Raw genomic sequence first — 11,998 nt, forward strand, 5'->3', positions numbered from 1 at the left:
CGCTGGTCACCATAGCAGCACCCACCTGTAGCACGCGCTCCAGCAGGTATATCTCTCTGGTCACCCCCAAAACCAATTCTTCCTTTGGCCGCTTCTCCTTCCAGTTCTCTGCAGCCAATGACTGGAACGAACTACAAAAATCTCAAACTGGAAACACTTATCTCCCTCACTAGCTTTAAGCACCAGCTGTTAGAGCAGCTCACAGATTACTGCACCTCTACATAGCCCATCTATAATTTATCCCAAACAACTACCTCTCCCCCTACTGTATTTATTTATTTTGCTCCTTTGCACCCCATTATTTCTATCTCTACCTTGCACATTCTTCCACTGCAAATCTACCATTCCAGTGTTTTACTTGCTATATTGTATTTACTTCGCCACCATGGCCTTTTTTTTGCCTTTACCTCTCTTCTCACCTCCATTGGCTCACATTGTATATAGACTTATTTTTCTACTGTATTATTGACTGTATGTTTGTTTTACTCCATGTGTAACTCTGTTGTTGTATGTGTCGAACTGCTTTGCTTTATCTTGGCCAGGTCGCAATTGTAAATGAGAACTTGTTCTCAACTTGCCTACCTGGTTAAATAAAGGTGAAATAAACTTTAGTGTCCTAAGTTTTCATAACTGTGACCTTAATTGCCTACTGTTAGTGTCTTAATGAAAGTTCCACAGGTGCATGTTCATTAATTGTGAAAAGACAGTGTCCTGAAAAAGAGATGTTTCCTTCCAGTTTATCTAGTTACATCCCCATCATTATAAACCAGACTTATTATAAATGAGAGTTGGGTGATACAGAATAAAAGCGTAATTTAGCTGATGTGGTAACGGTTAATAGTAAAGCATATAATATATTAGCTGGCAAACAAATCCATCCACACACATTGCTTGCAAATGTGCATAGCCTACTTACTTGCAAACCTTGCTGGACTTGCTAGCTAGCTAATTGTGTTCCTCTTGGATGTTGAGGTAACTATTGGAAACTTTCGACGTCAAATTTGTGTTATAATTCAACCCTATAGATGCCGAGGGTTGACTTTTCCGGGCAAGTGTTTGCACTGCACAAGATCAAGCAGTTAACGGCTTTACCGTTGCACCCCAGTAGGAGGCCTATATTGTTGAACTTGACTGTGTAAAATAGAATTCCATTTTAGTGCTCTAACGTTCATAGCTTACTCCACTTGTAAATTTGAATTGTTATGATGTAGTAGAGTAGCCTACATGCTTGTTGTATGCTACAAGAAAACGAGAACACCGGCTGTCTGATACTGATGGAAGGGTGGCTGGCCCAGCTGACTGATACTGACTGATGAAGGGTGGCTCTTCCTTCCCTCACAGCTATCTTCAATTAGGCAGGTACAATGAAGCCCAAACAGAGACCAGTGTAGCATGTCTGCATTAGTGACAGTACAACCAGTCCAAACCCATTAGCAATGACCCCTCGGTCTGTACCCCTTTCCTTTTCTTTCTCTCCTATTTCACTAGTGTAACTCACCTGGTCTCTCTCTCCCCCCCTCTCTCTCCTATTTCACTAGTGTAACTCACCTGGTCTCTCTCTCCCCCCCTCTCTCTCCTATTTCACTAGTGTAACTCACCTGGTCTCTCTCTCCCCCCCTCTCTCTCCTATTTCACTAGTGTAACTCACCTGGTCTCTCTCCCCCCCCCCCCCCTCTCTCTCCTATTTCACTAGTGTAACTCACCTGGTCTCTCTCTCCCCCCCCCTCTCTCCTATTTCACTAGTGTAACTCACCTGGTCTCTCTCTCCCCCCCTCTCTCTCCTATTTCACTAGTGTAACTCACCTGGTCTCTCTCTCCCCCCCTCTCTCTCCTATTTCACTAGTGTAACTCACCTGGTCTCTCTCTCCCCCCCGCTCTCTCTCCTATTTCACTAGTGTAACTCACCTGGTCTCTCTCTCCCCCCCGCTCTCTCTCCTATTTCACTAGTGTAACTCACCTGGTCTCTCTCTCCCCCCCGCTCTCTCTCCTATTTCACTAGTGTAACTCACCTGGTCTCTCTCTCCCCCCCTCTCTCTCCTATTTCACTAGTGTAACTCACCTGGTCTCTCTCTCCCCCCTCTCTCTCCTATTTCACTAGTGTAACTCACCTGGTCTCTCTCTCCCCCCCTCTCTCCTATTTCACTAGTGTAACTCACCTGGTCTCTCTCTCCCCCCCCCCCCCTCTCCTATTTCACTAGTGTAACTCACCTGGTCTCTCTCTCCCCCCCCTCTCTCCTATTTCACTAGTGTAACTCACCTGGTCTCTCTCTCCCCCCTCTCTCTCCTATTTCACTAGTGTAACTCACCTGGTCTCTCTCTCCCCCCCTCTCTCTCCTATTTCACTAGTGTAACTCACCTGGTCTCTCTCTCCCCCCCTCTCTCTCCTATTTCACTAGTGTAACTCACCTGGTCTCTCTCTCCCCCCCTCTCTCTCCTATTTCACTAGTGTAACTCCTCTAGTCTCTCCTTCACCCCTTCTTCCCCATCCCTTCCCTAGTATTGTCACCTGGCAAATTTCCTGGAAACCATTGGAAAAACCCTCTCTCTCTCTCTCTCTCTCTCTCTCTCTACAGTGATGGTGATAGTATTCCTACGTTATGCCCATGTGATAGAGAAGTATCAGAACTGTGTGTTGAACACAGCAGGCCTATCCACCGGCTGGATATGTGCTGCAGGACTCATCATGATTGGCAACTTCCAGGTACGTGCGTTCAGCAACACAACTGTTTCACACTCTTTATCTGTCCCTACCTCTCCTCTCCTCTGCTGCCCTAACCCTTTTCTATTCTCTCCTCTCTCTCCACCTCTCCTCTCTCGCCACCTCTCCTCTCTCGCCACCTCTCCTCTCTCGCCACCTCTCCTCTCTCGCCACCTCTCCTCTCTCGCCACCTCTCCTCTCTCGCCACCTCTCCTCTCTCGCCACCTCTCCTCTCTCGCCACCTCTCCTCTCTCCACCCTTTCTCTCGCCACCCTTTCTCTCGCCACCCTTTCTCTCGCCACCCTTTCTCTCTCTCGCCACCTTTCCTCTCTCTCGCCACCTTTCCTCTCTCTCGCCACCTTTCCTCTCTCTCTCTCTCTCCTTCCTCTGCTGGTGCCTCAGCATTCCAGACCTGCTTCATGTTGTAGTTATGGACCACTCACGTATGGGGGTACACACACACACACACACACTATTAGGGTAGTGAGGCATCCCACCTTAATTCCTGCCCTGTGGTTGTTTAGTTGTTCAGGACATAGTTTCTGCAAGTTTAAATATTTGGAACTTTGATGCCAAGTCGCTTGCACGGTGCCAATTTGGGGTACTATAGGAGGGTTGCCTTAGAGACTATTGGAGGAAGGGGGGGGCGGGTTCCTTAACATTCAGTACATTAGGTCTTTGCCTGCAATTAGTTATGTCTGAATGACTTCCTCCCTCTTTCCCCCTCTCCATTTATCCTAATATCTCTGTCTATCCCTACTCTCTACTAGGCTTGCAAACATTCATATAATTCCCAGGTATTTCAGAGAACGATAATTCGTAGACCGAGGATTACCTACTCGCTTTTTCCCTCCTGATTTCAGGAATCCTCCACCAGGATATAAAAAAAAAAAGTTGCAACTCTACTGCTTAATCTCTGGGCGTTCTGGGCGTTCAGGGCTCTGGGCGTTCAGGGCTCTGGGCGTTCAGGGCTCTGGGCGTTCAGGGCTCTGGGCGTTCAGGGCCCTGAACGCCCAGAGCCCTGAACGCCCAGAGAGTAAGCATGAAAACGAGATGTCTCTTGTTGAATGACAACAAACACACTTCATTGAAGAATCCCTACTGTTGATCAATCACCAAAGAAAGGGCATAGACTTCAGAGACTGAAGTTCGGCTTGCTTCAGGAAGATTTTTTTTGTGTGCGTAAACTGCCGAAAAAACCTTTGCAGAAGACCGAAACGATAATATCACTGTTTCAGATGGGAAGCATGCCTTTAGTGTGTGTGTGTCAAAGCGAAAGTAAGAGCAAAGATTTTTATCACTAAAGCAAGAAACACCTCAGCCTATTGTTTCCTATGGGAACAGATGTCACAGTGGGCAGAGCCAAGCATGAGCTAGCAAGATCCTATTGGCCTGTTCTAGCGTATATCTGTATATTTCCGTTAGGGAACGCCTACTCTGTGACATGGCCGTGTGCAATAACTCAATTGGACTTCGCACTCCTTCTAAACAACGCAATTTTTAGAACATTGGCAATGGCTAAAGTCTACAAAACGTAGTCTACTCTGTTCATAACAGATTCTAGTTTTGGGAACAGAAAACGCTATTGAGATCAAATGTTTCATCGATGAGAAGATTTGCAGAATGGAGGCCAAAATCCATCTAGTTCCATCTTCTCTCACTGCCTGCCAGTGGGCTTCCTCTCACTACCATATTTGTTAATGAGTGAAAATGCCAAGCGGGTGCTTCATATTTCTACATCCAGTGAAATATCTGTCTCATTGTCCTATCTGTGGTAAGAACAGGGAGTAGCATCAGTGACTCACTTCCCTCCCTTCCCTTTCTCCCTCCTATCCTCTGGGGCCTGTCTGCCAGCAGAGCGTTGTGAAAAACTGGAGGGAGATTTTACGGGGAGGGGGAGGGGGGGGGGTTTAAGTGAGTCATCACGGCACGCATGTGTGTTTGTTACAGCCAGGAGCAGACTGTGCGCACACGTGTCACAGATCCCATCTGTACCCAATCAGAGCCAGTCTCTGGAACTTTCTGTATTCAATCACCAATCAGAGCTAGTCCCCACTGCAGTAGTGTTGGATGACATAAAACTTAATTAATTTTAAAAAGTTGTATAGCTACATAAATACATAGACATAGCATATTTAACACTCACATTAGTAGACCAATTTGAAGCAGTGAAAATTAAATAGGCTGTGTTTGCAGCTGGAACAGTAGGACAAACAGTACTTCGATGAAAGCCTCACAGAGCATCAGAAACAACACAATCACTAAAAGTACTAGGCTATATAATAACACTTTTAGGACATCATGTTGTGTTATGCAGGGCAGGGCTCTTTGACTCAGACCCTTTTAGACAGGAGGACCTGAAGTAGATGGCCACACACACACACACACACCAGGGGTGGATGTGAATAGTACACTTCTTTGGGTGTTCCCTCTGTGGGCGCTGACTGGGAGAGAGAACACAGGAGAGATGAGGGGATGAGACAGGCAGGCGGGTGGAGGGAGGTGTGAAAGGCATGACTGGAAGTCAGTCTGCTTCTCTCTCCTAGAGACAACTGAAGGTTCTCTGGGCCACAGACATCTCTCTTTACACCTATTTCACCATTCCAATTCTCCCTGTTCTGAATGATCCTTCCTACCTTCTTTCTAAGCCTATTTTTTTGCTCTCACTATTAAAACCAGCTCTTTTTCTACGCTCTGCATCATCCTGGTACTCTATTCCATCCCTTACATGACCTCTGACCTGCTTGTCCCTTTCACCTGAAGCAACATTAGCTACAGGATATTACCAGTAAACACTTTCAAGAGTTACTTTTGTACTTTGTCCTCGCTTGGGCATGTGTGTGGCCGGCAGGTAGCCTAGCGGTTAAGGGCAGGTAGCCTAGCGGTTAAGGGCAGGTAGCCTAGCGGTTAAGGGCAGGTAGCCTAGCGGTTAAGGGCAGGTAGCCTAGCGGTTAAGGGCAGGTAGCCTAGCGGTTAAGAGCGTTGGGCCAGTAACCGAAAGGTCGCTGGTTCGACTCCCTAGGTGAAGAATCTGTCGGTGCCCTTGAGGAACCCTAATTGCTCCTGTAAGTCACTCTGGATAAAAGCGTCTGCTAAATGACTTAAAAGTCAGTGTGTTACACAGCCTCTTCACCCTGCCTACAACAGGTAGATGCTCCCTAGCATTTACTGCCTGCCAAAGTCAACTGCAGACGTTGGCTGGGTGGGCAGCATTAGAACATATGGCTAGCTGAACATTGGAAAGACTTGCAGAAAGGCTGTACTTTCCTTTCCTCAACTCTACTGGTGTCTGTGTGTGACAGCTAAATAGGAAAGTGTTGGACCAGAAGCAATAGGATTTACCTAATGGACACTGCTAACGAGGAGAGGGATGAGAGGTGTTACTGCACTGCAAGCTGTCTTTATCAACAGTAATTATATACTGTAGCTGTCATCTCTGGCTGTTTTGTCTTTGATTTTATAGGAAGAGCCATAGAGAGAAAATTAATTTGGTCTCTAAGGAAGAGCCTAGAAAACCTACTGTCATTTCATACTGAGTTAGTGAGGGCAACGGAAAGCTGTTGCTGTAGCCGAAGCCTTTGGTCTGATAAATTAGTCCCTCGTCTTAGTTAATAATAGCTAGCCTAACTATTGTCATTTTCATATGGATTGTAGTTGTTCTGGGAGAACTACCAATTGATAAAGGTGACTTGACACACATTTATTCTGTCGGTCTCCTTGGTCTGGTCAGTACCCTGCATTGTTTACAGCTGCTTTGAGTGTGTGCTGTTCTGTTATCAGGTTCCATCGGACTGTCTGGTGCCACTGAGGCCTGTGTGTGTGTGTGTGTGTGGTCACATGCTCCTTTGTGTATTGTGTGTTTCAGCCTGGCAACGTGATCAAATTCAGGAGGGACAAGGAGGCGTTATACTCTACTGTACCACTGGCCTCTTTCTCACCTCTCTCTCTCTTTCTCGCTGACCTATCGGCTCGCTCGCTCCCTGCTCGCTCCCTGCTCGCTCCCTGCTCGCTCCCTCCTCGCTCCCTCCTCGCTCGCTCCCTCCTCGCTCCCTCCTCGCTCGCTCCCTCCCTCCTCGCTCCCTCCTCGCTCGCTCCCTCCTCGCTCGCTCCCTGCTCGCTCGCTCCCTGCTCGCTCGCTCCCTCGCTCCCTGCTCGCTCGCTCCCTCCTCGCTCGCTCCCTCCTCGCTCGCTCCCTCCTCGCTCGCTACCTGCTCGCTCGCTCGCTCCCTCCTCGCTCGCTCCCTCCTCACTCGCTCCCTCATCTCTCGCTCGCCCCCCCTCCCTCTCTCGACCCCCCCCCCCCCCCTCAATCCCAGTCTCTATTTCTGTCTAAAGAAAGAATAAAAGTAACAGGTGGCTCCATTGACAACACAGCAGGGTCACTGAGTTACCTGACTCAGTAGTTTCAATGACTGACTGCTGCTGCCCCCTTCTGGCCAAATTGAGCCACAGCAGCACTAGAGGTTGGAACAGAGAGGGGGCTTTTGTCTAGCATCATATGCCATGTGTTTCAATGTGACGTCTTCAGTGTATTCATTATGTGCCTTGTTCAATGCCATTGAGACAATGAAAATCAAGCCTATGCTAATAAATGCATCTCTCTCTTTCTATCTTCCCTCTCGCTTGCTCCCTCCCAGGTGGACAATGCTAAGATCCTCCACTATGTGGGGGCAGGGGTAGCGTTCCCCACCAGTATGCTGTTTGTGTGTCTTCAGTCGGCTCTAACCTACAGGCTGGCCAAGACTCAGGGAGAATACAGCGTGGCTCACCTACGACTGGGCATGACACTACTGGCCTTCATCACCCTGGTGCTTAGTATCCTTTACCGCAACACAGATCTTATTGAGTCTTTTATCTTCACAACCAAGGCCGGGGGGGGGGGGGTACTGGTACATCATGCTGCTTCATGCTACAGAAACAGGAGAGGATGTTTTGAGGCGATAAGTCGAGGCTCATACGACTTAACACAACCAGAGAGAACAGAGGGAAGATTGAAGGGGGGGGGGGGGGGGGGGGGGGGGGGTGTTGGAATGTGGGAGAGAAGCGAAGGATGGGGGGTGGAGGAGCTGGAGAGTGGGGGGGTGGAGGAGCTGGAGAGTGGGGGGGTGGAGGAGCTAGAGAGTGGGGGGATAGAGGGGGGTGGCAGGGGAGTGAGGGTATGAAATAGGGAGTTGATATGAATGTTGCTGCTGCAGTCCAATATAGGATAATCCACTCCCTACAGCTCTCCACTAGTGCATAGGGCCCAGGCTAGGGTTTGTTTTGGGACTTGGACATCCACTTCTCATTTCAGTCGGTCTGTCCGTCTGTTAGTTGTGCTCCTTGACCTCCCTGCCTCTAGGTGGGTCTGTCTGTCTGTAACTCTGTTAGAGCTGCTCCTTGACCTTCTTGCCTCTAGCTGGCGTGTTCTTTATCCAGGAGAGCTTCGTCCTGCAGCATGCATCGGCCATCTTTGAGTGGGTATTCTGCATCATCATCATGCTCTTCTACGGAACCTTTGCCTTCGAGTTCACCGGTGTCACAGGAGATACTGTGATGGTGCTAGCCAGAGGGGGAGCCCTGGGGCCCAACAGGAGAGGCCACAAAGTGGAGTCCTTAGGAGGTCCCATTCCACACCCCCCTGAGACCATGTCAATGCTTTAGTCCCTGGGAGAGAAGCCAGAGAGCTGGCCTGTACCATTATCAATCTGGGGGAGGTGGAGCGACTTTTGAGTATCCATTTCCAAAACACCACCATTGCAGGGTGTGAAGTGGACTATGCCAATGCCACATAAGCCCAGGGGAGTGGAGTAGACACTGGAGGAGATGGGGGTCCCAGCCTCCAAAGACAATGCTTGTGTTTGCACGTCACTAAAGGAACCAAATCCTCTTTTCCTTTTCTTTCATCCCCCCTTTTTCCAGCCAAAGGAGGAGTGGTGCTTTACAGGAAGTGTTCCCTGCTGCTGTCGGACGTCACTGTCGTCTGGACACAGGTTAAGAGAGGAGGGCAGACGGCCAGAGAGCGTGAGAGGCTGTATCATGAGAAAGAGAGGCTGATAGAAAACTAGAGGAATGCATTTGAGAAAAGAGATACTGCCTGTGTGGGAGAGCTAGGCCTGTGTAATGTTAGATTTGCACATGAAATCTCTTTATTTTCAGAGACCGTTTAGTGAGCAGACATGACTGTTTCCCCCAGTGCTAGAGTCCAAACAAGGCAAAAAGCCTCCGTCCTTAAAAACGCACAATAACAATACCATGACACCCGGGTCTCACAGGTCCCAATATGCCAAATGGAATATTCTGAATATTTAAAATGGGTAAATTGACTCTCCTCACATATAGTGAAAGGCTAGCTAAAACGAATGTGTTCATGACATGGATGCTTCTCTGATGAACAGTATCTTGTACATTGAAACCCGGGTTTAAACCTGGGAATATCTGGCTGCCAGAATTACCTTCTTTTTTTCTACTGAAGCTATGTAAACATGCCTTATAAAGCTGGACATTGTAATGCAGACTGTACAAATCTGTTTTTTCCTCATGATTATTAGATGAACTTGAGTATATGGAAAGCCAAACCTCCAATAGTATTTTATAAATGTTGACTGTAAAAGTTCAACCTAAACTTATGGGTGTTGGGAGGGGAGAAGAGGACTGGAAGAATCCAACTGTAAACCAGCTAATACAAGCCAGAGCTGTGCCTGGGCTGATCGAGTTAAATCACAGAAATATGAAAAAGTCTGAAAAATGGAGAATCTATTTATAATCAAAGAAACAATAAGTGGACACGCCTTCTCTATTTCAGAGCTCCCCCTTTTTTCTATTTGTCAGCCTGGGTGTCAATCTGTTTCTGCTTCAGACAGCGTGTTACCGTCCCTGACGGCGTGTTACCGTCCCTGACGGCGTGTTACCATCTTAGTCAACTTGTCAGTTGTTTTGCAAGGGTACAATGTATTGTTGAACGCTGAAACTACAGAACATTCCTACATCCGGCTTATCTTCTTAGCTTTCTGTTCCTTTTGTTTGTCCTGGCATAGGGCCAACAGGGAACGGGATGGAGCTTCTACTTGCTGCTGTTCTTCCATAGAATGTAGAGACAAACCATCCGTATCCATAGAATGTAGAGAGACAAACCATCCGTATCCATTATCCTGCCTGGAACTACACTGCCAAACTATCCTCCTGCCTTTCAGAGCTTGTGCTAAGAGATCTTATTATGCAAATCGGTCTCCACTGTTTCAATGCTGCCACATTAGCTATGATAATGAATAATAAATTGGTGGTGCTTATATTTGTCCTATTTCACACATGTACAAGTATGTGTTAATACACATGTGTGAATTAGATTTTGTTTGTTTCTTGCATATCTCAACTCCGGCTGAGAGACCCGTGGAGAGTGGGGTCACAGACAGGTTCAGCCATTATCAACAGCGAAGCAATTAGGGTTAAGTGCCTTGCTCAAAGGCAGATCATAAGATTTTTCACCATGTTGTCTCGGGATTTGAACTAGCAACCTTTCGGTTACTGGCCCAATGCTCTAAGCGCAGGCTACCTGCCACCCTAGCGGCGGTGGATTGCAGAACGATATGTAGAGTCTATAGTTTTACAACAACAAAAATTATTCTGAGAGAGTTTGTCACTTACTGATGAAGTTAATCTAATAGTAAACATTAGTAGACTGGTGTTTGTGGAGGGGAAAAAGTGTTCCATTAGCCCCTTTTTAGTGTAGACAGATTACTGCACAGAGCTCTTTTGCATTTACATCATTTAGAAGACGCTCTTATCCAGAGCGACTTACAGTAGTGTGTGCATACATTTTCATTCGTACTGGTACCCCATGGGAATCGAACCAACAACCCTGGCGTTGCAAGTACCATGCTCTTCTATTGCTATCAACTGGTTCAATGTGGCCTTATCAACTGTTGGACGAGTATAAGGCCTGTGTATTCTGACTGAACGCTGTGCCAACCAATCCTCAACATGAAGTTCATCATCCATCTGTATTAGTGCCAGAAAATCAATTGAATTCTGATTAATTGAATCTCCGTTTTCAAGTGGCCTTTAAATGCTATTTTCTTGAAACTGTCTTAATAAATCTCACTGACCCAGTATTGACTTACTCTGCCAAATGTTATCAAATCATATGAGAGAGCTTCAAGAAGTAGGAGGAAATTTTAACCTAGATACTTATCCAGGATCAGTTTCGCATATTTCCTCAATGATTAGGATTGGGCCAGGTTTAATGTCTACGCTGAGCATCGTGGTCATTAGTCACCAAATGGAAATAAACTGTCTGAAACCTGTCAAATTAAAAATTCAAATTTCCACGGTCAATTTCAGAACATTATATAACATTTTCTGTTACATGTCTTAATATGACCCTTGTCAATGTTCTGTTTCTCTGTTTACTGATCTACCTTCAAACTTTTACCTCTCAGGAATCTGTTACATCACCAGCTGGCCGCAATCAGTGATTCTAAACAAAACTTCACTTTTTAAAATATATTGTGTTTTTTTTTTTGTATATTCGATTGTGTTTTAGGGAACTTGTTTTGACATTTCAATATTGTAGTGCCATTGGCTTTGCCCATATCTGACCTGATTGGTCACGCCATGGTTCTATGTTCTATACAGAACCATATATTTACATATGGAGCTGGTTCTATGCTTTATCAAAGGTCAACACTATCTTGTAGAAATAGCAGTGGTGTTATAAGTGCTTCATTAAGACATCCTCAAAACGGTTGATGGATAATCATTAGTTTGGTTGCGTTTTATTTGTACATCATCCAAAGGGTCTCTCGAAGGCTCTAAGTTGGCACACGTGTACTCTCACAGAGTAGAGAACATTCCTCTATCTAGCTGTTGTCCTCATTGGTATGTTCATTGTCTTACCTACCTACAGATATCCAAATCAAAATAGTGCCATATTCTACTGAAATGTAGAGAACATGTATGTGCCTTTTTTATTTTGATGAAACCAAAGAAAGATGTTCCAGGTTTAGTGTTTATGAGAGAAGGAAGATGTATATTTGCCTTAAATTGTTCTACAATAAAACTGTAAAAGTACCTAACCTGTATTTCATCATTCAGTGTTCTTGTCCCCCCTGTCTCTTACACATGTCCCCTTCTGTTGATCAATAAAGTAATATCTTATTAACATCTTTAGTTTATTTTACTCACCCTCTCATCCCCTTTCTACGAACAATTAATTGCTAGGGAAAGGAGTAAACCTAGTCAGTTGTACAACTGAATGCCTTCAACTGAAATGTGTCTTTGGCATTTAACCCAACCCCTCTGAATCAGAGGTGCGGGGGGCTG

The 11,998-nt window shown here is 46.2% G+C and overlaps 1 protein-coding gene across 1 annotated transcript in view; it reads left to right on the plus strand.

Moving 5' to 3' along the window:
* The window catches only part of zgc:154058 (Frag1/DRAM/Sfk1 family protein), a 53,905-nt gene extending 42,159 nt beyond the window's left edge, over positions 1 to 11,746 (plus strand). The window contains exons 6-8 of the mRNA XM_036987350.1: positions 2,574 to 2,701; positions 7,336 to 7,513; positions 8,097 to 11,746. Of these exons, the coding sequence (XP_036843245.1) occupies positions 2,574 to 2,701; positions 7,336 to 7,513; positions 8,097 to 8,341 (551 nt within the window). The 3' untranslated portion in view covers positions 8,342 to 11,746. The remainder of the gene's footprint in view (positions 1 to 2,573; positions 2,702 to 7,335; positions 7,514 to 8,096) is intronic.
* Positions 11,747 to 11,998: the final 252 nt, after the last annotated feature.

This window comes from Oncorhynchus mykiss, chromosome 1 (genome assembly GCF_013265735.2).
Source record: "Oncorhynchus mykiss isolate Arlee chromosome 1, USDA_OmykA_1.1, whole genome shotgun sequence".
NCBI classification, from domain to species: Eukaryota; Metazoa; Chordata; class Actinopteri; order Salmoniformes; family Salmonidae; genus Oncorhynchus; species Oncorhynchus mykiss.